The 25,123-nt window shown below is 41.1% G+C and overlaps 2 protein-coding genes across 5 annotated transcripts; one reads left to right on the forward strand and one right to left on the reverse strand.

Moving 5' to 3' along the window:
* On the reverse strand, nucleotides 1-6,276 carry ppm1na (protein phosphatase, Mg2+/Mn2+ dependent, 1Na (putative)). Its single transcript, XM_023291004.3, has 6 exons — nucleotides 5,541-6,276; nucleotides 4,139-4,710; nucleotides 1,381-1,498; nucleotides 1,175-1,289; nucleotides 1,005-1,068; nucleotides 1-226 (listed from the first exon to the last, which is right to left on the reverse strand). Exons 1-6 carry the CDS (start codon nucleotides 5,944-5,946, stop codon nucleotides 194-196), a joined length of 1,308 nt encoding a protein of 435 aa, XP_023146772.1. The 5' UTR covers nucleotides 5,947-6,276; the 3' UTR covers nucleotides 1-193.
* Nucleotides 6,277-9,344: 3,068 nt separating this feature from the next.
* rtn2a (reticulon 2a) lies at nucleotides 9,345-24,353 on the forward strand. 4 transcript variants are annotated; one of them, XM_023291005.3, is made up of 10 exons: nucleotides 9,345-9,472; nucleotides 10,441-10,494; nucleotides 10,990-11,553; nucleotides 12,583-12,789; nucleotides 17,406-17,613; nucleotides 18,134-18,272; nucleotides 20,633-20,702; nucleotides 20,799-20,845; nucleotides 20,946-21,004; nucleotides 23,610-24,353. In XM_023291005.3, exons 1-10 carry the CDS (start codon nucleotides 9,442-9,444, stop codon nucleotides 23,683-23,685), a joined length of 1,455 nt encoding a protein of 484 aa, XP_023146773.1. In that variant the 5' UTR covers nucleotides 9,345-9,441; the 3' UTR covers nucleotides 23,686-24,353. The 4 variants fall into 4 exon arrangements, with proteins under 4 accessions (XP_023146773.1, XP_023146774.1, XP_023146775.1 ...); XM_023291006.3 differs by having other exon boundaries at nucleotides 9,346-9,472; nucleotides 12,586-12,789; XM_023291008.3 differs by lacking the exons at nucleotides 9,345-9,472; nucleotides 10,441-10,494; nucleotides 10,990-11,553; nucleotides 12,583-12,789 and adding exons at nucleotides 14,424-14,514; nucleotides 16,360-16,427.
* Nucleotides 24,354-25,123: the final 770 nt, after the last annotated feature.

A 25,123-nucleotide genomic window follows, 5' to 3' on the forward strand; every position in this document is an offset into this window, starting at 1 on the left:
TGAGTATTTCATCCAAATTTCATTTTAATCGACCAGGAAGTAAATATTTATGGCCATACTCAAAGAGAATATATTACATGAGGAATTGTCCTTAGCTTGGTGCTCATCTAAAATGTAAAGTTTCTCATTTAAGTATCTTGGTCTCAGTGGAGATGGTGAAGCTGGTGCTGAGTTGGTTTCCACGGTAACAGCTTTAGTTGGAGTCCTCCTCTGATCCTTCGATGTCCTGAAATGTCACAAGACAAGATGCAGAGTTTGAACTGCTTTTCTTTTTACATGTAAGATAAGATAAGATAAACTTTTATTGATCCCACAGTGGGAAAAGTTCACCGTTACAGCAGCTCCAAGTAGGAAAAAAGTATAAAGGCAGTACAACAATAACGTAGAAACACACAGTGCAGAAGTGCAGAGAACATTATATACACAGAAGATGTTTTTTTTTTTTGTTAAGAATGGAACTTTATTTTACAGGTTTACAGTGCAACAAGTACTTTTATAAGTTTATAAATTTAAAAAAATTTGGGTTCCAGCTCCTCACATTTATGAATTTGCGGCTTTGGTTTTAAAATACTAAATAGCTTTTAAACAAAAGCACAATTAGGATTTCGCTTTGGCCTTTGGGAAGCTGAAATGTGCATTTTTCACAGTTTGGCTGCAACAAAATGAATTTACTCTCCTAAAAAATTAAGAAAAGCTAAAAAAAAAAAAAAAAAAAAAGCAGGATTTAGAAGCTTGTGCTTTGACATTTGTGTATTTTTCTTAAATTACACATCACCAATGATCAAAATGGTTTTCAAATCATTTTGTCAACCTGCCAATGTTGATTGTTTTTATTTCAGTTCTAATTTTTTTCAACTTATTTTTTGTACTTTTAAAAGTCAGAGGTCATGACTTATAGTTTAAGTTTAAATGTCAAAAGAAATCCTACATTCAAATGAAACTTGGTTTACCAGGATAAATCTCTGTATTAGCATGAGTTGCTTTTCTAATTGAACAGCTCTTACCATCGGCTCCTGACTCCTCAGAGCCATGACATGTTTCTGATATGCTGAGATGATACAGTCTCGCCTGGAAACAGAGAAATGTTGGTCGTACATTAAAAAGATTTCTGCTTTCACCCCCCCAAATTTTTTCTACTGTAAACTGGTCAGTATTATGGAGATTTAAGGCTCACTTGCTGGTGATGCCTCCTCCTGGTGGGAGTCCAGGCATCTCCTCAGCTGCCAGGAATTTAATCACATACAGAAGGTCGGGGTCCTCTTCTCTGGACCGCATCATCTGGAGAATTTCTGTGGAGGGAGATGGACGAGCCATATGGTTACAAAACAGGGGGACAGCAGTGATCTAAGGTGTAGTGTGCTTATTTATGCAGTAGCTCACCTTCCACTTTCACATCAATCTGTTGCTCCAGCTCTGCCTCCTGCTGCAGTGCCTCCTGGGACACCTGGGGGGCGCCAGGGAAGCAGACAAGGATGATGCTGATGTTATCCAAGCTGCCCTGCAGAGGGAGACAGAGCAGGTTTAACACAAGTGGAAATACAAGAAACAGCTATGGTTAAGCACATTTACATTACTTGAAGTTCTTGTACTTTACTTGAATATTTTAATGTTACTTCATACATTTATCCCACTACAGTCAGGGCGCAATATTTGACATTTAATATATATTTGACAGCTATAGTTAGTTGTTTGTTCTCAAATTTAGATTTTCAAAAGCCGTAATTAGCGTATAAATGATGACACATTGTAATACAGTTGATCTGACTACTATATAAAGCCATTTAACTACCTCAACCACAGACATACTAAAATTATGTTTATTTGTAAATGTTTCAATAATTATTATCTCAAAATGCCATGTGGAAAAATAATACATCACTGACATGGATGTTACTGCATGTATAATGGGCAGTTTTACTTTTGAGAATTGTGCTTTCAAAGTGTATTTTACTGAAAACGTGCTTTTTTCTAGTAGAACTTTGAATACAGGACCCTTCAAAGGGTATTTTTACACAGGAATGCTGGTAGTTTTACTTTATCTGAATGCTTTCTCCACTGCTAGAAGGACTGGAAAATATTACGGGTCATATGATCAGATTTATAATATTTCGGTTGATCAGGGGAACTTTTACATGCTGATGTAATAGCAAATTAGCGTTCCAGTAAGCTATTAGTACCTTCTGATGTTGCACTGAAGTATGCATAAAAGTTTACGTTATTGCTGATTTACAAACACTCCCCTGTAACCTGTCGCTCTGGGTGAGATATTGCAGAGTTCTAAACATCCCTCTGTTGGCCGTGACCTCAGAGCTGTGAGCAGCGAGGCTCAGTGTGTGCTGGAACAAGGTACAGTAAGCCTTTTTAGGTGAAATAAATAGCAGCCCATCGCGGTCAGGATAAAGCCTCTGAGCGGGTGTACAAGCTCCCGTCAACACACTCACATTCAGCTCTAATCCCGACCATGTGCAGCTCTTCTCCCCTCCTGTATCTCATGTCCCAGGATGCCTTAATACAGCTATTTATAGGGCGGGCAAAGGGCTCGTCGGTGTTTAGACGGACAGATTCGAAAAAGAAAGCGAGCAGGAGAAGTCTTCTTACATAACAGCGTGAGTGTCCTGCTTCCTCAGAGAGACCCTGCCCACCACGCCCTCTTCGTAAAGTACAGCCTCCCATTGACAAATCCACCTGCTGTAACACGGTGTGGCTTATTGTTAAGCCCACTGAGTTTGAAATAATTGGCAGAAGTTCTGCTGAGCAAAGACTGAAGGATGATACAGCTGCATGTACATGTGTGGGGATTTAAGTAGCTAAATACGTATTTTCCAGTGTCATTTTTGTGAGCTCCTATGCTGTAATCTGTGCTTATTGAAAGTTTATGAGACCAAGAGATGAACTGAGGCTTGAACTAATTCGCTAACAGTTAACACATTCTGTATATCCACAAGCAATCCATTATAATTAAACTGATAAAATACAACATTATTTTGGCCACCTGTTTTGGATCCTTTGTTTTATGTTGCATTAAGATTTTATAATGCTGACTAAACTGACACAATTGAGGAGCTTTTTACCTGTGTTGTGGTTAGACCAGAAAATCTTAAGCTTGTTTCTTGCGCTGCCACCGATGATTATTTTTAACTTTAGTGAAGATAATCTGCAGATTATTTTCTGGGGTAATCGTATGGTCTTGGTGTATTGCGTGTCCTGCCTGAGAAACAGTCCCATAACATTCAAGAGAGTACATTTGTTTTAGCCTTTTTCTGTAAAAATCTTTTTAGAATTGTCACAATCGTTGCTGATTACCGCTCTGTTGACAGAAATACACTATCGTTCAAAAGTTTGGGATCATTTAGAAATGTCCTTATATTTGAAAGAAAAGCAGTTTTTTTCAATGGAGATAACATTAAATTAATCAGAAATACAGGCTAGACATTGTTAATGTGGTAAATGACTATTCTAGCTGGAAACAGCTGATTTTTAATGGAATATCTCCATAGGGGTACAGAGGAACATTTCCAGCAACCATCACTCCTGTGTTCTAATGCTACATTGTGTTAGCTAATGGTGTTGAAAGGCTCATTGATGGTTAGAAAACCCTTGTGCAATTATTTTAACACATGAATACATGTGTGAGTTTTCATGGAAAACATGGAATTGTCTGAGTGACCCCAGTGTAGTTAATTAATGGACCAAATTGTTAAACTTTTTTGGTATTTGTTAAAATGTCTCCAAAGCAGTCCTATATGGCAATAAATATCTGGACAGATTCTTGTCTGTGTCTTTGGTGAAATAGTTTCTGATTTAAAACAAAACATTATCTGTTGTCCTTTCACTCTAATTGAGCAAAGATGCCTAAATGTTGAAAACGCTTAAATCTTAAGTGTTGCCATTTATACTCAACTCTGGAATACAAACAGTGTCCATGGCACCTAATGGTCATAATGAAGCTGTTTGTAGTTGCAGTATTATTGCTAAATCATTAGTTTCTTCCCGTTTTTTTTTTCCATTAAGTCATCTGCAGTCTGTTCTGGCATGTCTGTGACCAGTCACAGAAATTAAGGATGGACATGTCTGTCAGGATCAGAATGCCCCACTTTAATCATGGATGTCTGTACAGTATTCTGGCCTGACTTCTCACCTTATAGAGGCAGAGGTCAATGACTTGGGTGCAGATCTCTCTCAGGTCGTCGCACACCTGCAGCCGACTGCGCACAAATGCACACAGTTCCTCATTCCCGATGGCATCCCAAACGCCGTCACACGCCAGAATGAGGAACTCATCTCCAGGCGTCCTCTCCAGCTCGTACACTTCCGGCTCCGGCGACACCAGCTGCTCCGTCTGCGGCCTCCAGTCCACCTCCTTGAAGTCAAAGTCTCCCAGTGCTCTGGAGACGGCCAGCGAGCCGTTGACCCTCTGCAGGGTCACCGAGCCGCCGGCATTCTGGATGCGCTCCTTTTCTCTGGGGTTGAAGGGCTTGTGGTCTTCGGTGTAGAAGACCACCTGGCCATTGTGGCAGAGCAACGTGCGCGAGTCTCCGCAGTTGATGAAGTAAATGTGGCGCGGTGAGATCATGACGCCGGCTGCAGTCGAGCCGCTTCTGTCCCAGTTGTCCTGGCGAGCCAGTTTGTGCATGTGGCGATCGATGTCGAGGAAGCCTTCACGGATCCCCTCCTTCACCTGGTCGGGGTCCTCGCTTGCTTTGATCCCACCTGTTTGATTCGAGGGGGGGAAACATTTGACCTTAACAAAGATTTACACAATACTAGTTTGTGGTATTATCATGTTGTTTGGTACCATATAAACTGAGGGACTGTATTGAGTTTATTTACCATTCAGTAATCCTGTGCAAAGTCATAGTACTAAAACCTCCACATCTCTGTTGATGAAGTAATAATATGAGCAGCACAATGTGTCAGATTTTGTATTGCTGTATTGACATTTATTTAATCAAGAAAGATGTCTTTTTCGGGGGTTTCCAATATGTCACAAAATCCAGAATTCTTTTTTTGTTGTATTATACTGTATGTGTTCATCTGTCAGTATGCACATATATGCTCTGACGTGGCACGTTAGGTAATCCCATCCCCTTTACCTTCACTCTAGCTTAATCAGGCATGTTGTGTTTTTAAAACAAGCCAATTTCCCTCCTTTTTAAAGGATTTATTTGAAACAATTTATTGTATTTATTCAGTACAGTTTTTAATTTCACCTACAGTACATAGATGACTACTCATTTTCCAGAAGTTCAAACACTGGGTGTTAGTAAACCTTGTTAAAACATTTGACGTGCCCAGTTGGTTCCACCTTGCGTGAGATTATATTGCGTCAGATGCTTTGGTCCAAATGGACTTGCAGTTTCAGTTAAAGTCTGTGTGATAATATTTAAAATCATAAAAAAAAACTAGAAATGTATCCCTTCCTTCCAAACAAACAACTTCAAGCATTTAAGGCTGCCATACAGATGTCTAGAGTCAGAATGTACACGGTAAACTGTCTTTAATATTAAGATTTATGTTATTGGTCAGTAATGGTCCCGTACCTGTAGCCAGGATGTGATCCAGCAGGTTTCTGGCACAGTACTGTGCCACTGTGGTGCCTGCATGTCCATCAAAAACAGCAAAGTATCCCCAGTCCGTCAGCTCTCCTCTCAGCTGGGGCATGCAGGTGTGAGCGTCCTCCATCTGAGCCCTCCAGCCCTGCATGCTCGCCACAGCATAGTTCACCCCCAAATTGGATCCCCCCTCCGACACGTGCTTCTCCAGGATGGGTCTGTCCAGGTAGGGGCTCGGCATCGAGTCGTCCTCATCCAGATCGTCCTCCTCTCCGGGCCCCGTTTCCCTGGATCCTCCTTTGAAGAAGAAGGTGACCATCTTCTCTGTCTCTTTGACCAGCTGACGGAGGAAGGAGGGCACCTCCACATTGCTGGCTCGCCTGGCCGTCCTCATCACGCCGCGGAGTCGGTGCTCAAGCTTCCTGCTGGACCTGGCAGCCGCCCGTCTCCTCCTGGTGCCCCTCCTGCGGCCCTGTGTTTTCCTCAGCAGGTCCAGTGCAGCAGTTAAGCTGTGGCACCCAAAGCTCGGAAACAAAAAATTACTTTGAAAAAGATCGTGTTAAACCAAAAACTGAGTTGGTTTTCTGTTAAATAATATCTGGGCCATTTTTCTCTTTTCTTAGCTGGAGAATCCGTCTTCTGTCCTTTTTATTATCTCACTATAAGACCGTAAGGTGTCTTTCTCTGTGTCTCCCTGGTTGTGTTCCTTCATCTCCCTCCCTCCCTTCTTCTCCCTCTCGCTCCATCAGCCCTGAACTTCTATTGGTCCATCTATTTCCGTTGATTTATCCCTCTGCTCTGCCCCCACCTACTGCCCCCCTCTGTCTGAGTAACACTTCTGGATTATCACCCAACTAGCACACATGACCTGCGTCTGTACACAAGTGTGGATTATGAGCATCACATTTTACACAACACAGAGGGATCCCATGATCACTCCTGCATGTTTGTTTGGGGATTTTGTTTCTGAAACATGAAATCTTGAATCCAATATGCATTTCCTCATTCTGAATTTTGCAGTTTAGTTTAGAGACAGTCAATAAGGCTGTGTTGCCAATGCTACATGTTTGTTTATTTTGAATAAGAGGCTGTCTGGCATTGTGTAAAAATTTGCATTCAAAATGAACTGTCAAAGTTCACTCGTGTTTTTGTGAACAGCAGTTAACAAAACAAAGTTTAATAGCTTTTCGGGAGCTTTTAATTATGTCAGATGTTTATATGATCAGTGGGAGTGTGTGCAGTTTAACTGGTCTAACTCAGGTCAGGAATAAACCTTTTTAGAAACACGTGTTTTGCAAAGAATAATAAAAAAATCCTTACATTTCCTAGAAACGCTGAAAATTTGAGCATCTTCCTTTTAATGAAAACTGAGGCCTGTATCACAAAGTCAGATTAGTGGGTTTACCAGCTGTTATTGTGTATAACTGGTCGAACACAGTGCTGCACAGCTAGACTGCTCCAGAGCAGATTATTGGAAAAATTAGAGGGATAATTCGGTTTCCTTTAAGTGGGGTTGTGTAAGGTGCTTACCTATAGTTCGTATATTGCATACGCAGGTTGGTATGCCTCAGGTTTAGAGGAGCACAGAGCCTAAGCAGTGGACTTCTGTGGACAGCGTCATCAGCAAAACATCTTTTAGTCATCTAAAAACAGGCCCAGCCAAATATATCAATATCCGTTTAAGTGTACATTGTATTTGCAATATTTTCTGTGCTTTCCGTTGCTGTCAGGCAGCCCTTTTTAATGGGGAACCAAAGCTTTAATATCCTTCCATGTTACGTTCTTTAAAGCCGCCAGACTGCATTGACAAAAACAGTAATTTTACCTCAGTTGCTGATTTAACATTGCGACTTTGGTATTTTAACACCACAAAATGTGTCAAATGTGTTCAAACTAGCATGTTAAAGAAACAATCAAACAATAGCAAACAAATTAACCGACCAAGGCAGTTGTAAACCAATGTACTGTGAGATAAAACTACTGTTTTTGGTGAGAGCTATAAGAAAGTTACCGTACTCTCATTTTTCTGCACATCCCACTATGTAATTTCCTTTACGTGTCAACTAAAACTCAATTCACCTTATTTTGAGATTTAGTTGCATCTTTTCAAAATATCATGAGGCACCGCAAGTTTCTGTTTATAGCAACAATAAGGCATTTTCAATTGCTTTTCTATGCAGAAGTAACAAATAAATTTTAAAAAAATTAGAAATTTTAAATAAATAAAAAAAGAATTAGAATTTAAAATAATAAAATGATATTGTGTTATGTATTGGCACCTGTTCTATATACGACTTGCTGATTCGTACCAGCATGACTGCTGTGATTCTTAATCCAATTAGCTTTTGGGTATTTCCAGTTTCTGACCCGGTTTCTTGTGGAGACTCCTGCGGTTTAATAGTGTTAGTGACTATATGTGTGACACTTTGTTCTCATCCTGCTTTAAGTAAACCTTTTATCAACTGCTGCTGGTCTCCGCTGGCGTTGCTTCAGGTGATGCAGGTTTGTTTACCTTTATTTATCAAGCTAAGGCTGAACACGAACACCGAAACAGGATCACAGCAGAAGTGATCACATGGTGGCTGCCTTGTTTTGGCAATGATTCATTTGACAACATCTCAGAACTATCAAGGGAGAGTTGTTAAATTAATGTGATATTTTATTTAGCTGACTTATGGTGAAGTGTTGTTTTCAAAGTTATCATCATAGAGACTATTAGTGTTTCATTTATGTTTTTTATCTTAAAGTAACAACAGATTTCTAGCAAACCAGACCCAATTATACTAATGAGTTCTTCTACTTTTTTGCCCCCACATTATTAAAAAATATCCCAGTTGTATTTTTATTTTAGTTTTATTTTATTTCTTTGATTATTCACTGTTTTTCATTTATAAGTAAAATGACTCACTAATGTCAGTCACAGGTTGTTACTCAACATAAACCTCTGTTTGGTACCGGACTGAGAAAACACAGCAAAACCCCTGAGTGAACTACAGTAAGCAAACATCCATTTTCTTTACAGATGACCTTTTTTTTCTGTGAAATGTGATATGTAGAGCAGAGCAAGGAGGTCACACATTTTTCTGCAACTCCTTCCTTTGCTGTTCTCACCTTCTTCTGTTAATCATCATCCAAACAGTTTGTGGCAGCATCAGTGCTACAGTGACACACTACTGCCCCCTACGTTTGACTACTGCCCCCTACGTTTCACTACTGCCCCCTACATTTCACTACTGCCCCCTACGTTTCACTACTGCCCAGGCCTTCCCTCCACTTAATCAAACCTAAAAAAGACTAAACTAAAAGCTTTTTCTTGACCCTTTGCATTATTTATACTGCAGCTTTTCTGATTAAATTTGATACGACTTGCTTATATGGTTGAATTTGTGAAACGTCATATTTCTTATATGAAAAACTGTAATATGATGCATAGCACTAACATGGTGAAGCTGACAGACCTTACTTGCTTTACATCCTTCTCTGTGCATATGCTCATGTTTTGCATAATTAATGAGTGATTCCTCCTGCACCTATGAGAGCCTGAGCTGGGGGTCACATGACGGGGGAGAGCTGGGCAGATAGGAACAGGTTAGCCATGAATGGGGAGATGACAACATGCTTCTTCCTCTCTCTCTCTGCTGTAGCGTACACTACTACCCTCTGCAGCCATAACGATGCAAGACGAGACGAGGAGAGGAGGATGGTGGAGTGAGGAAGGGTGGGGCTGCTGAGTGACAGAGGCAGGAGAGGGAGGAAGCTGCTCAACAGACGAGGAGGAGGAGGAGGAGGAGGAGGAGGAAGGGTAAATCCACAGGACCAGAGTGCCGGCAGCAGAGGAGGGGAGGGGGGGCTTCCAGACTGGATGGGCCCAGCAATGCCTTGATGGAGCATGGGCCAGGTTTTAGGATTCTCCCACTGCCGTGAGTCTGCTTTTGTTCTGCTGTTTCAGTGTGCTTTTCTGCACAGGAGGTCTGTTTGCCTCACCACATCATGGTCACATGTATCTTCCAGCTCAGCATCTTTTCTTGCTAACTGCTGTGAGCATCGTACAGGTTAGCTCGCCTGCTCCCCTCCCTGCCTCTGCCTTTAATAAACACATGGCTGGATGGATGGATGGATGGATGGATGGATGGATGGATGCAGTGCAGACTCGTTTTGTTGTCATTGCTTTGCAGATGTTTTTATTTGGCTGTGCAGTCAGGCATGTTAGGAGTCATTTCTCCCTCAGTGCTTCTGTTGGGCTTTCATGTCTGTGTTTTGCATCGTCTTTTTGCCACAATGTTCTGCTGCTGATATTCTCCACAGCTGAATTAAAGCAGCTGATTATCTGCATGTGGTCATACAAATGAGAATATGGTGCTCTCACTGCTTCTGCCTGGTTGATTTATTAGTTAATGCCATGCCGGCTATCTAATGTAGAGAAGGCCTTCACAGCTGCCAGTTCAGCTCTGTAAGGAAATGAATCAATATGCAATGACCTCCAGTGTGCAACTATAATTGTCACGTTCCTTCGATCTGTAATTGATACACGCATAGTTTCATGTTCAGTGGCCTGTGCAGTTATTTTACACAGAGGTTAGTATTTGTTAAATGGGTTAAATACTATTACTATTATATTTTTGATGTTTTCTTCAACCACATGAGGCAGTTGATTGATAAAATGATTCATAACAAGGCACTGCAGTGTTTGTTGGTGCTATCGTTAGTACACCTACGTTGGATGGTTTGACAGGAACACTAGTGAGATCAATGTGAGATGGAGGAAGGAAGGGTGATTTACAGCGGCATAGATTAAAACGCAGCAGCAACGCATTTATATTTCTGTCTGTGTTTCACTACGACGTGTTTACCTGCAGATTTATGTCAAAGTTTGACTGTTTCCTTCCAGAGGAATATGGCTCTGTGGCATCCACCCCAGACTCGACTCCTCCGTGCACTGATGGTAAGAGTCAGACACTTATTAACACCCTGCACATTGATCCACTTTTGAGATATTTTGCCGTTACAACCCTTGTAGAAACAAGAGATTCCTGCTTTGGTACGAGTTCAATCAAACACACCTGCTGTTTAACTCCTCTGATACTGACAGTGAAGATCCACAGGAATAAAGGCGCGTTTATAGCTAAGTTTTGGAAGGAGATCTGCTTTTGCGCTTATCAAAGAAAGTTTCATCTTCACATGTGGCACTTTTTTTTCTTCCTGACATCAAATCACACACCTGGGTGCTTTTATCTGAGATATCTTATTATTAAAAGCAAAAAGACCCTCTGTGCACAGCTCTGAACAAGTTGCAGGAGTCTCTTTCATTGAATATCCAGCTAAGTGTTGCTCCTCTGTCCAGAACATTTCCTCTATTTGCTCCTCACTAATTTCTCTCATGTCTGTGTGTCAGTCTGTGCATCGAGGTGACTGCTCGTCTTGATTTGTTTCCATTCAGGCGGAAATGAGGAGTCAGAGATGTACGAGCTGCAAACGGCCAGAGAGTGGTCTGACGACGACGAGGGGGGAGACCCAGATGATGACGAGGGTCTGGCTTCCTCCCCGTCCGTCTGGGGCACGCCTCGTCAGAACTCTTTTGAGCTGACTTTCTCCTACATCGCCATCGCCGAGGCCGAAGCGGTGGGAGCCTCCCGACACCTACGGGACCGACGCAGAGGAGGCTCCAGGGGAAGCCGAACTCCTCTGATGCGTGCAGACACCCTGGAAACGCTGCTGGACTCCCCCGACGTAGACTGGGACCCTCAAGGCTTCCTCGGCCGGGAGGAAGAGGAGGAAGCTTCAGGGAGGAGGGAGCAGGAGAGGATGGAGGCGAGGATGGCGATGAGGGAAAGGGAGCAGCACAGACAAACTGAGACTATTACAATTCAGCCCTCTCCCCAAAATGTGGACACAGAGAATCAAGGGAGAGACGCAGGAGTCCAAAGAGAAGAGAGTGAGACTCAGACTTTCCAGCCTCCCTCTCAGTCATCCCAAATACAGAGCTCCTCACAGATACTCCAGGGTGAGAAATGAGAGAAATTTGTTGAGAGATGGTTTTAGTGTGGTTAGTAGTAAAAGACTACAAGATGTAGTCTACATGTAAAGAATCATGTACAAATCTGATTTAAAAAAAAAAGCCCTCAAAAAGTTTGGTGACTTTGACCCAGATGTGGCTTGAAAAGCAGTTTTTCCACACTGTTTGCACCTCTACTATGCATTTTCCCAGTTTCCAGACACCATGCTTGAGTCAGTTCAACAACACGATTTGCTGGATGTTTTCTAGTTTGGCAGGTGATTGGCTTTTTGAAGGAGAGGGATGGAACATGTGTCATACAAACGCCATCTCTGCCTCCATAGAATTCTCCCAAACATTTCTATTCAGGATTCTTTAAATTGGCGACTACCTCATAACAGCTCTGCTACTGTCTGGGAATGCTCATGATTCCCCAACACAAGGATGATTTACTTACTGTTCACCTACTAACAGAACACCAAATGAGCTATTTGCACAGCTGACATGACTGCTAGTTGCAGATTGTCCTCATTGTCATATAGTTTAAATAACTGTTTGCAGTGTTCAGGTATGTTTAGACATCACACCTAGTAGTTTACCTTTTGATCAGACAGGAATCTAGTTCTAGTAATCTGGTTTTAGCTGAGTCTTCGCCGTTCCTGTTGGCACCATTAGTCTTTTATATATCAAGAGCTAATTATATAGTTTAACGTATGATGACCTTTCTGTGAGTCGTAGTACATAAAAATCAGCTTTGAGGCAGAAAGTATGACCAAGTCATGAAAATGATGATATTTAGATGCAGAAGTGTAATATATATTTAGGCATCTTGGCATCAGAAAGCACATTTTCCTGTTCTAGTGCCACACAAGGCAAAACCGACCATAAGGCTATGCAACAAATATACAACTTTCAGTTGTTTACTTTTTAATCCAGACTCAACACTCAAGGTGCTGTCAGCTATAATAGTAAGGTGTTTTCTGCTGTATAATGTGTGTCGTCGTCATCATAGTGACATCATCTTTCGTTTCCCGGCAGCAGCATCCTCACCAACCCCTGAGCCAGAGTCTCCCGTCGCCAGGGAAACCATTTCAGTCAAGCTGCTCACATCTGTGCGACCCAGAGGTGCAGCGTCCTCGTCGTCGGCTGCCATTGGCCTCAACTCTCAGGAAGAACTGGTCAGCGATCACTGGTTTTCAGCACTTAACTTAACAGAGGACTCGACAGTCTGCACACACATAGCAGGTACTAACATTAGCATCGCTAACTTTCTTAATCTTTCTGACCTCTGTCTCTCTACTGCCCTCCCATCTCTCTGTCTTTGTCTTCTTGCTTAGCAGGATCCTCTTGAATCAATACTTTAAATAGAGAAAATATCAGCTTTCTGCGTGCAGCATCAGTTGCAGGGAGACAAAGACAGACCCCCCCCTTCTGGAAGTCCTCTTCATCATGTCTCCATAGTAACCCTCTCTGGGGATTTCCAGAATGACTGGCTCCTTGTAGGGAAAACATTCCTGGTGTTTGCTGCCTTTTTGGATTCATCATCGCCGATGGTAGAATGCACCAATGTTTTGAAACAGGGAGACTTGTGTGTGCGTGTGTGTGTGTTCGTGTGTGTGTTCATGTGTGTGTGTGTGTGTGTGTGTGTGTGTGTGTGTGTGTGTGAGTGTGTGTGTGCAGTTTCTTTCTGTGCAGGTTTGTGGGAGTTTGTTGGCACTGTGGGAGTGAGTGAAACGCAGAGATGTGGTGAAAGAGAGAGCGGCAGATTATATCTTCTGTTGTCTTTCAGCTTGATGGCCCTTTAAGTGGACCGTCAGTCAAAGTGGAGCTCGGGCTTATTTTAGTGGATGTAAGGGGGGCAGTAAACCGTCAGACTGAAGATGAATGTGTGGTCAGGCTGATGACAGAGTTTAGGGTGTCCCAAATGAAAAGCTGCAGATTTCTTTTGGTTTTAATAGTTGTTTTAAGGACAAATTTCAGTGCTTTATTGGCAAAAATTTAAGAAACAGTCATATACCAAAGCTGACAATGAATATGTTGGAATATTTAACACTTTCTTGAATTCAAAACTGCCTGAATTAGATTTTTTTCCACCTTTAGAGAGGAAGTTTAATTTCTTCTACTGCTCTCTATTTAGACAAAATTTAACATATGAAAAGCTTCTTTTGTTAAATGCAGAAAGGTGTTTCTGTAGAGCAAAATATAAGGGTATCAAAGATATATGATCACAAATCAGCTCAGTTATGGAATTAAAGGAAGACAAGTAGAGAAAAGGAAATAACTTTGTACTATAGCTTACAATAAATACATGAATTTTGACATTTTAATAGGCCAGCTAACAGTTCATTGTCGAAATGTACAAAAAAAAAATCATTCGTTTCTGAGGCTGGTTTCAGATCTCTTAGTCAGTGCCAGCATCCCCAATTTTTGCAGAAATTCAAATAATACAATAAAACAGAATTGATTTTCAGTCTGTATATCACACTATTGCAAGAAATTTTCAGCAGAATTTATAATTCTCAACTATTAGCAGTGAAAAATGCAACTTTTCAGTCATTGAGTGTCAGCAGTGGCGGAAAATATTTGTGACATAACAGAAAATAGATCCCACTTCTCCTATTTCAAGTACCGAGTGACACCTAAATATGAACACTACCCTGCAAAACCCAATCTGAGCTTTAAAAAGCAGCTTAGATTTATTCAGTTTCATAGTACTTTTTACTTGAGAAGATTTGAGTTTGAAAGTATTGTGTCATAGTTGTGATTCATCACTTTGTGTGTGAAGCTCCTGTAGTCTTGAAGAGTGGTGGGCGGTGCTGCACACCAGATTATTTTGGGCTGTTAGGCCTTTGGACTGCTGAGCGAGCAGGGGGAGGCCAAAAACAGCTCAGAGGGGTGAAGGGAGCTCACAGAGAGGGACAGCGGGTGTGAGGGGAAACTCTGGAGCCGCAACCAAAATGGCCAGTAAAGGTGAGACGTTTGGGATGAATGTGAAAACGGGATAAATGTGCACCAATGTAGAGCAAGTTTAGCTTACTGTGCAGAGCTGACAGAAAGCTCCTGCAAAAAGAGGCTGCGTTTGATTTCAATTCAAACCAAGCAGCACACGAGACAGAAAAAAACTGCATTTTCAAGCGTGAATGAGTGGAAACCACTTGTCATCTTTAGTAGTGGACTCTTTAGCTTCGGTGTAGAGGAGAGGAGGCTGAGCTGTCAGAGAAGTGAAGCTGGAATTGAGCGGATTTGTCGCTTCTCTCTGATCATTTCACAAGCTGAGTCTCTGGAGACGGCAGCTTCTGTCAGCTGCAGGTCTGTTTGCCTTTAAACTGACTCACAGCCTCTTTATCACGAGTCCTAATTTAAATGAGCACCTGCCATTCAGATAAGTATAAACTGTCCCGTCGTGGTATGCTGCGAGCACATAGTTGTTTTAGTGTGAAACGGCTTCACCAGCTGCGTTATCTTTTCATTTTAGTGTTTCCTCTTTAGGAGGAAGCTCTGGCACGAGTAGAGTTTGTAGTAGTATGAGGTTTCGTGAACACATGATTAAGCTGACTTGAACTGGGTCAAGAGAAATGGATGATGAGGCTAAAATGAAATGAGTTGACATAAAACAGGAGTAAGCACTGTCTTTGATGTTGGTTATAATATACTGTATGACCGAGTTAAAGGATTAATACACTGAAATTCTGTGTAAATATTCAAATTGCATTAAATTTCGCACAACAGCTCATTTTTGGTTTAAATAAAAAACATAAAGGCGTATTTACACTGCAGTGTAGATGAGCAGATCAGTACTACTCCTTCTGTGTTCATCTGTAAACTTAGCTTAGAATAAAGACTAGAAATGGGGCCTGAATATTTCTAAAGGTAAGCATCACCTCTATAGCTCACTTATTAACTTCTTTATTTAATTTGTGCAAAATGTGTCTTAAATTACTTTTCGTGTAGATCAAACAAGCTAGCTATACAGTAGAAAAACTAAAAAGGTTTAAAGGCAGTGGAAGAAGGCCGTTTCCAGTCTTTATGCTAAGCTAAGCTAGCTGACCACTGTCTGTAGCTGTATAGACAGTCGCATTTTCAGTTAGGCCTCAGCAAGAAAGCAAATTAGCCTATTTCTAGAGTCCAACCAGTAGCCAGCATATCTGTACTGGAATTCCAAAGAAACTGTATTGCATCATACAGTCTGTTACATTTATATCGAAAAGGGCAAATCATTCATTGTTTATTAACTTTTCGACCATGTATCTCACAAATTAGTTGAAAATTTACAGTGAAGGCAAAACTTCACTCTGTATCACCGTCTGCTCAGCTGTGATACGTACTCTGCTACATGTGCTGCGTACCAAGCTGATATAATTGGAAACAAAGAGCCACTCTGCCTGACAAACTATGTGATGACACCATTTCTACATCATCCCAAGCATCTTCTGCTGCATCATGTTTGGAAAAGAACATCACATTGGTACATATAGGACAGTGTCATATATCTGTGATGGACCAGCTGATTGCTTTACTGGTCGGCTCTACCTTTTTCCCCAACATGTCACATCATTAGTTCAATAAGCAGCTTTAAGGTTTACAATATGCCCTGCAATCTCACATGACAAATCATCCCTTACATTACTCCTACAGGGTTACTTAGTCGCTTCACCTCAGTGTGTTTAAAAAATCCTGGCTAAATAAAGTATAAATGCAGGGGGTGGGTCTGTAGTTCAGTATCGTGTAGAATCCAGATTGTTTTGTGCAGATATCGTCCACAGGATTACAGGGTCGGTTTCTTACTGCTGTTCTTTCATTATTATATTGAATTAGTCACCCGCTGTGCCTCCATGTGCTGAGTATCCCAGAATGACAGCAGCACAAACAAGCTCGCTGGACAGGTGTGTTCCAGGGGCATCATGGGTATTAATTGTGTGCAGTGATGTTTATAAATAACCCACCTGCTGTCAGTGCACTCTATTCAAAGAGGCTTCCCTTTATTCTAATGCTGAGGCTTAGCATTTCACTGAATGACAAGCACAAAGAACTTTGCCTGTCTGCACAGCATATACTGTAATCACGCAATGCAGGAACTCTGCTTTTACTACGGGCTAGTTTTGATTTTTATCTGATCGCTTTTTGCAATACAACACGATCCCTCATTAACATTTTACTTCATGATCCCCAGGGTGAAATGTGGTGTTTTTCTCTTTACAAAAAGACCTATATGAAGGGTATTGCGTCCTCCACTCTATATTGAAGTTGTCCACTCCAGTAAAGCATGACTCTGGACGCCTCAGTCTCCACGGCAGCTGTTGCTTGGTGACAGAGAGGGAAACTAACAGCGTGTGGAGGAAGGGGCCTGCTGACGGCCTGACATCTGACAGCAGGTGCTGTAAAGGCTGCATTTAAATTCTCCTCGACTGCTCGCTTCCCTGTTTCATCTGAGGGCTAAATTTAGCCGAGGCCAGAGCCTGACGTGTCCCTCGGAGCTGCTGTGTTCTGTCATGCCTGAGGCTGGAAATCCCTCTTTGCCTCCTGTCTTCCCCCCCTCTGACCTTCCTGTCCCTGTGTCAGAACTGCTGTATCTTCCTGCCACTCTTCCTCTCCCCAACTTCACCAAAAATAAAAGAGCTTCATTTCCAGCCAAAAGCTGAGGAGTTCAAGTGATGTGGCTGCAGCTGCTCAGTTCCCAGTCAGTGCATTATCTCTAACCTATTTCAAGGCCTCTGAGGAGCTGCAAAATTGCAAATTGTTTTAATCACTTTGCATTAAAATTCAGTTATTCAGCAGCCGCCTGTACTTTTCACCCGCTGTCAGCTACTTTCCTAACCTTTCTAGTGTCTTCTCTCCCTCCACCTACCTTCTTTGTCTTTCAGTGATGGACCTGATCTACTGGAAGGACACGGAACGAACCGGCATGGTTCTCACAGGGTTAGTGGTGGGTTTGCTGTCATTGTTCCAGCTCAGCATCATCACCGTGATCTCCACAGTCTCCCTGGCTGTCATGTGCTTCACCATCTCAGTGCGCATCTACTACCAACTGCTCTACATCCTCAGCTGGGGTGATGGAGAACATCCCTTCAAGTAAGAGGCTGTTTCCTTTTTGTTTCTTGTTCATGTTTTTCTAAGTGAACTTCAATTGTGGTTAAATAGGAGGGAGAAAATGACAGGACACATAAAGCTGAGTTCACCCCATTAAGTCACAGCATGTATATGTTTTCCAAAGAAAAAATTCAGCCAAAAGCCTTTTCAGCCAGCCCAGTTTCTTCTCTTTGAGATTCATTTTAACATTTTTTGAGTGCTTACCTAAATGTTGATCTCTGACACCCCTGCAGTGACTCACACAATATGCTAAATTATTTTTAAAATCCTCTAGACATTCTGTATGTGACAGGAGGGGATTTATGTTGAAGGATAGCAGCTAAAACATGGATCACTGTGTTGTTAAATGTCATTATGTGGTATTACATTACAGTAAAGGAGGCAACAAGAGGCTGAGCATAGAAAGCAAAAAATATATCAAACAGAAAAGTATGAAAATAAACACTTCAGTTTATTTTTATTAACTTTTTCAGCATCTGACATCCTCTGTGTTTTCTCTCAGGTCATACTTGGACTTGGACATCAGTTTCAGTGGCGAGCAGGCCGACCTCTATATGCAGAAAGCCATCGTCATGGCTCTGTCTGCTGTTGACAGTCTCAAGAGACTCTTTTTTGTTGGAAGCGTTTTTGAATCCCTGAAGGTAAGCTAAGCTAAGAAATGAGGTTGCTTGATTTATGTATATGTCTTTTGTTTACCATCTTAATGACCCGTCCCCGTTTTACAGAACCTTCCTTCCACATTAAACCAGACATCAGTCTGTCTGCATTCTTTCATTTTGCTCCATCATCTGTCATCTTCCTCCCCTCGTCATCCCAGCACCCTCCATCATTGGGGATGACAGCATCGCTATGCCAACCACCGCTCTCATTATGCCAGCTCAGAGCTCAAGGCTCTGCTCCTAAATATGGGCAATAGCGCTGATGGCAACTGTCAGTCCCAATGACATATTTTTGGTAATGGTTTGGAAAGCAGTCAGTCCCTTGAGAAAAAATCCTTTCAAATTAAATTGAATTGGTTCTAACAGTATAGGAGGAAGCAGTGTGCCTTGCTCTTCATATCTGTGCTGTTTATTCTGCCCCTGGATGTGCCGTTTTTGCTGCCAGAGCCCAACATTATATTAATATTAAGTTTAAACAAATCTGACAGCATCGCACAATTACTGAAGTATGGTCTTGCAATCTACATGCATTTTCTTTCTGTGCAGCAACAGCATTTTGCTTTGTTGCAGTTTTTTAGATAAAACTTAATTGGCTTTATGTTTGTGCTGCTTCTCTGAAAGCTAATCTTTATGCTTGTTGTTGAGTAACCTATGAGGACACAAATAAATTCTTTGACAAGTGTTAGAAATAGCTGGAGCTCAGGTGACGGAGTGAGGCAGGATTTACGGTTGCACTGACTCAGGTCCTCATATCCACATATTGATGTGTTGTTGAAAAAGACAAACTCAGTCCCTGTACTGCTTCCACTGCTTTGAATCTGTATGCGAGTGTACAGGAACAACATCAATACTTTATTCTAAAGCATCTGACAGGTGGGTCAGTTTCTTTCATGACGTGCAGTATCTGTATCTGTTTAATGCTTGTCTGTGGAGACCATTAAATTTTAAGGCAATGCCAAGAATTAATCTACATGCTGTATTTAGAGCCTGACCAATATATCGGTTTGTTGATATCGTCAGCCAATCATGGCGTGTCACAGACATATCGCTATTTGTATGTTTGTTCTCTGATATATGCTGAAGTGAAATCTTCTTTTTTGCGTAGCATAACACAGAGACACTGTGAAGAGATGCTTGAGGTAATTTAAAAAGTGTCATCACTTAGTTTGTCCAGTGAGAAGCTCCAGTTCCATTGTTTATAATACTGTCAGCACTGCAGCACATGTAGCAGAGTACAAATCACATGTAAGTAGACGGTGGTGCAACAAGCTCGGTCTTTCTCTAAGTAGCTTACTAGTTTGTGAAATACATTGTTGGGGGATTAATCAACAGTGACTCTATCAACAATATCATTCAATATATAGATATCAGAAAGTCTTACTCCATGAAATCGGTCTCGACCCCAAAAGCTCAGTATTACTGTCTGCATAGTCAAGTACGTAAAACAATGCTAAAATGTATGTACACTGTGGTAGCAGTACGTATTTATTAAATGCAGAAATATTTGTGTGCACAAACTTTATAAAAGTATGCAATAAAGCCTTGTGAACATTATCTGACTGTATATGAAGATGGATCAACCTTCCATAACTTCCCCCACAAAACTTGATTGGCTAAATCAAGAAAAACTCAAAAAGAAATGGAAATAGTTCCAAAATACTGAGCATGGCAGGGTTTTTACTTTACTGATTCAGAATTTACTAGACCTAAGAACCAGCTATCACTTGTACAGTATAGTAATTTTAAATAAACTCCACTGTTGGTATTGTGTCAGCATCAATTGAAATGTCTATTAATATCATCCCTAATATAGTTCTGACATTTTAGTAATTAACCACAGACATAATTAACACCTTTACAGTAAACGGTGAGTCAGTGTGAGCTGACTGAGCCCCTAAATCTGAAGCCCTCCTGGTCTCAACCCTGACCTGGCTGGTATGTGACATGACACACAGAGAAGCCCAGGATAAGTTAGCGTCTCTCTCCATGTGAGACAGGGGTGTCCCATATCTGGGCAACACTGGATCCATTCACAGTGACACTGAGTGATAAATGAGGAAACACCCAAATCCATATGTGGTGTTTTGCATATGGAGTGGATTAGGAGAAAGGATAAGGAGAAAATGATGTCCTGTAAATCATTTTATTGAGTTCTGTATTAGATAAGCAACATAATGCAGTAAAGGGAAATTAGTTATACTGTAGCATGATGGGATGCATTATAAAAGAGTGAAATTAAAACCACATGGAGCATCGCTGGAGGGTTTTCTTGATGGATTGTTTGTGGAAGTGAAGCTAACTCTCTGCAGCTGTTTCTCTGTTTCTGTTTTTCTTGGTCTTAGCTCCTGGTTCTGATGTACCTGGTGACATATCTGGGAGAGCTGTGCAATGGCCTTACTCTGCTCATCATCAGTAAGAAAAACATACCACCGCTGCACAGTTCAGAATTCATGACTATGCCATTTATCATATTAACGATTTAACTTTTCCATCTTCTTTCTTTTCCAGGTGTGATCGCTGTCTTTTCTCTGCCAATTTTCTACAGTCGACGCCAGGTAACAACACTTAGTCCATTCTATATAGTAGTATCTTTTCATTAATTCTTCATTTCCAAGCCCATAAAGATGACTTTTTGCCCTGTCTGTAACATCACAGGAAGAAGTGGACGGCTTCATTGCAAAAATCCAAGCTAAGATTGACAACGTCAAGGACTTGTGAGTATGGCGCCATCTTCTGGCACAATGGTTGCAACAGCACAACACTGCTGCAGTTTTTCTTACTGAGAAAGTTCTTATCTGAGACTGAGAGTCTGTTGCAATACTCACACTTGTATTTATGAGAAATCAAGTGCCTACTTGTGTGATATATTTACAATAGCTGCCACAATATCCAAGTTCCTGTTTAAAACTGAGTTCACTGGAAGCTGCTGATTAATGGGGACATCAAATCAAATCAAGTTTATTTATATTGCTCATTTTAAACCAGCCTCAGTTGTCGTGCTATATGACGGGCAATGACAGAAATATTTGCAAAAAAGCAAGACAGAAAACAGGAAAAAACCTGCGAAATCAGTGCTAAAAAAACTACAAAAATACCATGACAAACTGGATAACAACTCATAATTTCAAATTCCACAATAAAATAATCCTTCCATGCTGAAGTGTTAGAACTACTAAGAGAAACCAAACGCCATTGCAAACATGTACGTCTTGGGATTTTGCTTTAGAGCACAAATGGTGTATGAACATTTAAATGAAGAAGGAACGATCTTCTTTAGCCTCCAGTCTCGATTATGGTGCATTTAAAATCAGGTCTTCTGAGGATCTTAGAGGTCTAGAGGTGGAATACAGACAGAAAAGTTCTGAAATGTGCCCAGATGCCGACCAATGCCTGGCTTTATTAACAAACAAAAGAAAATGTATTCAGTATTTACAAAATAGCAGTGCAGGGATCCTAGTGCAGTTCCATTTCTTTTTTAAAACAGTTGGGAGTCTTGCCAGTATTCAGGTACAGGGAGTTCCAGTAATCTTGACTTAAGGAAATTAATGCAATGGCAGCAGTCTTCATGTAATTTGGATTTCAATTTGGCTGTGTTTCTCAGTTGAAAGTAGCATCCTTTGATGATTTAGTTAATGTGTTTGTCAAATTTTGGTGCTGAGTCAAAGATGACACAGGATTCCTGGCATTGGCATGAAGGTTTACTGTCAGTGGCTCTAAGTTGCAGCTAACGGTCACTGTGGTTTAGGAGAAGGCAAGAACAATCACATCTGTCTTATTGTCATTAAGCTGAAAATAGTTTTTGATCATCCGGCACTTCAAACCTGGAGGCAGTTTATGGTGAATGTGACAAATTCAAAGGCAGCACATCATATAACTTACACAACAACATGACTCAGTGGAGCTCACATGCTTTTTCTTGGGTTTATTGGATTTTCACATAAAGATGATTAAGCAGATTCAACAACACTGTAATACAATAGCAATTAAATTCCATCAAAAAAGACGTTCAGAGGGGGCTACACAGTGGCTTGGTGGTTAGCACTTTCGCCTTGCAGCTAGAACAATCACGGTTCGTGTCCCAGTCTCCCCTTTCTGCATGGAGTTTGCATGTGTGGGTATTCTGGCTTCCTCCTATCGTCCAAAACATGCTCAGGTTTACTGGTAACTCTAAATTGTCTCTAGGTGTGAATGTGAGTGTGATTGTTTGTCTGTATATGTAACCCTGTGATAGACTGTTACCTGTCCAGGTGTCTCCTGCCTTCACCCTCAGTCAGCTGGGATAGATCCAGCCCCCCCACAACCCTAATGAGGATTAAGTGGTGTATAGATAATGGATTGATGGAAGACATTCAGAAACAGGCAGGAGTAATGCAATCAGTAAATCCAGTTATCTGACAGCATGAAGACCTGCAAAATGATTTTGTTTCAGTTCATTTATTCGTTGACTTACAGGACAAATTGGAAATGTTGGCAACAAATCAGAGGTCAAACAGGTTGAGATGCAATTATGTTGCTAATTCCTTGAAAATAACAATGAAAACTTTTTAATCTTTTTAGCCCAAACTATAGGGCATTTGTCTTTTAAAAAATAGCAAATATCTGTAAAATGGCAATCACCTGGGCTGATTTAATTATGATTTTTTAAAAAATGACATATTTTTACACTTAAAAACACTAGTAATTTGCTGTGACAACATGGAGGTTTTGTGTTGATATAGTGGAATTTAATTTAACATGGATTGTTTGTAATTTAACTTTTCTGTAATTTCAGAAAACAGGAAAAATCAGTAAAAAAAAAAAAAAAACAACATGAACTTTTTGAAAATTCCAGGTCAAAAATGTTGAATAATGTACATTTTTTCCACAGTGTAAGATCAACCAACTTCACTGCCGACAGCAAAATAGTCTATTTACTTTGCACCTATCTTCCATGGCAGATGGTACCATCTAAAAAACAATACTAAAATTGATGCTAATGAAATAAAATCAGCTGATTTACCCCTTGAAATCACTCAAAACAACACAGCAAAATGAGCTAATTCAGCTAATTCAACCTTTTTAAGCAGTGTAACTACAAGTTTGGCAGAGGGATAACCATCAGGATAACAGGAGATTTCCTGGTCTACCTATTCTATCTAGACCATAGATAATTACAGCACATTTGTGTTGCATATTTCAGACGTGGGACACACCTGTCTGCTACCTGGGAGCACATTATTAGGCACGTCAGAGCTCAATATTGCAATGTTGGCATGGTGGAATATCCTTAATTTGTTGAATTGCACAAGCGCTAACCTCTCCTCTGTCTGTCTCCTGTAGTCTGCAAAGACTTGTCCAGGGTGGCGGCCCTCCTCCTGATCCAACTCCTGGTGGTGCCAAACCCAAAACCCAATAAACACTCATGGACAACAGCTTAAAGAGACGCTACCAGAGTCACAGACTGTCACTCAGATGTCTTACTCGGCGGTCTGTGCTCGGAGCTCCAGAGGACAGAGCTCCGGAGACTAGGGAAGGGAAGGGAGGTTATTTAAATGAATGAGGACTGCGCATGGTACTTTATACTCTAACTGTATCTGGTGTCGGAGGATGGGGTTGAGATAATTCTTCTTCGAGGTGAAATCGAGGTGTAGGAGTCCTGAATGACACTGATTCCACAACACAGCTCGACATGCGCGACCATCTTTGGAAATACTGTTTTTAACATGTAAAAATGACTCAAGAAGTGTCTTAGAAGGGGCTGTAGTCCAAATGAGGTACTAAGACCATAAATGGGAAGTTCTCACACTGACAGCTACACCTGAGAAAAGGGAAGCGAGTTGTTAAGGTGATTTATGCGAGACGAAAAAAACAGGATTCAATAGTCATCATGGCAGCATAAAACTAGCAATTAAGGATGCATGTGTCAACACATGAACATTTCTGATTATTCATTCTCATGACTGTTTATCCGTGCGTGTGCAGGTATGACTGTGTCTGTTTGTGTGTGCGTGTGAGATTCTTGACATGCAGCTTGCCGAATTGAAAATGTTGCCCAAAAGCAATTAAAGTCACATTTCTTCTTTATTTTCCAAAAACGTTCTGTTTCTTTTCACCCCCACTGACTTTCACTTTGATTCACCACAACACTCATTTTTCTTTTTCTGTACTCCATCGCTTACACCGACGGGTGCTGCTTTCCCTCATTCCTTTGATGCAAATGGAAAGTTGAAACACAATATTCAGAAAGATAAATGAGCCCCGTAACGCGTTTCATTGTATCGTAAATGGAAACACGGCAGGCAGTCGGTCTTTGACTGAGCATCAGAGGTGTTCCTGAGGAATTTTATGGTTTAGTAGAAGGGTGATGAAAGAAAAAGTGCTAAGATTTCAAAAAGCTATTCTCTGTGTGCTCTGGATGTGTTTATCTCCAGCCTGGGATCAAACGCGTGAAGGAATGTAGAAGTGAAATTACAGCAGGTGCCTTTCTAACTGCAGGTTATAATGCATGATCTGATTCACAGTACTTACAACTGCTTACAGCGACTTCTCCTCCCGTAACAGACCACTTCTCACATTTACCCGACCATTGCCTTCCTGAGAATGATGTTTTGTATGTGTACAATACTTGTGTGATACCACATGTATACCCTGACAAGGTAACATACAGAATTGTAAGTAGATCAATTTTAGGAATAATAACATTTAATTCAGGATACTACTGCAGTTAGAGTCCATATCTCCCTTCGGCAGATGCTTTTTTTAAGCTTGCACCAAAAGGCTTCCCTTCCTATGCCTTATTTGTTGCATATTTTGTGTGTCTTATGGAGAAAGCTTGTTCAATAACAGACATAAAC

The sequence above is a fragment of the Amphiprion ocellaris genome, chromosome 7, assembly GCF_022539595.1.
Source record: "Amphiprion ocellaris isolate individual 3 ecotype Okinawa chromosome 7, ASM2253959v1, whole genome shotgun sequence".
NCBI lineage: Eukaryota > Metazoa > Chordata > Actinopteri > Pomacentridae > Amphiprion > Amphiprion ocellaris.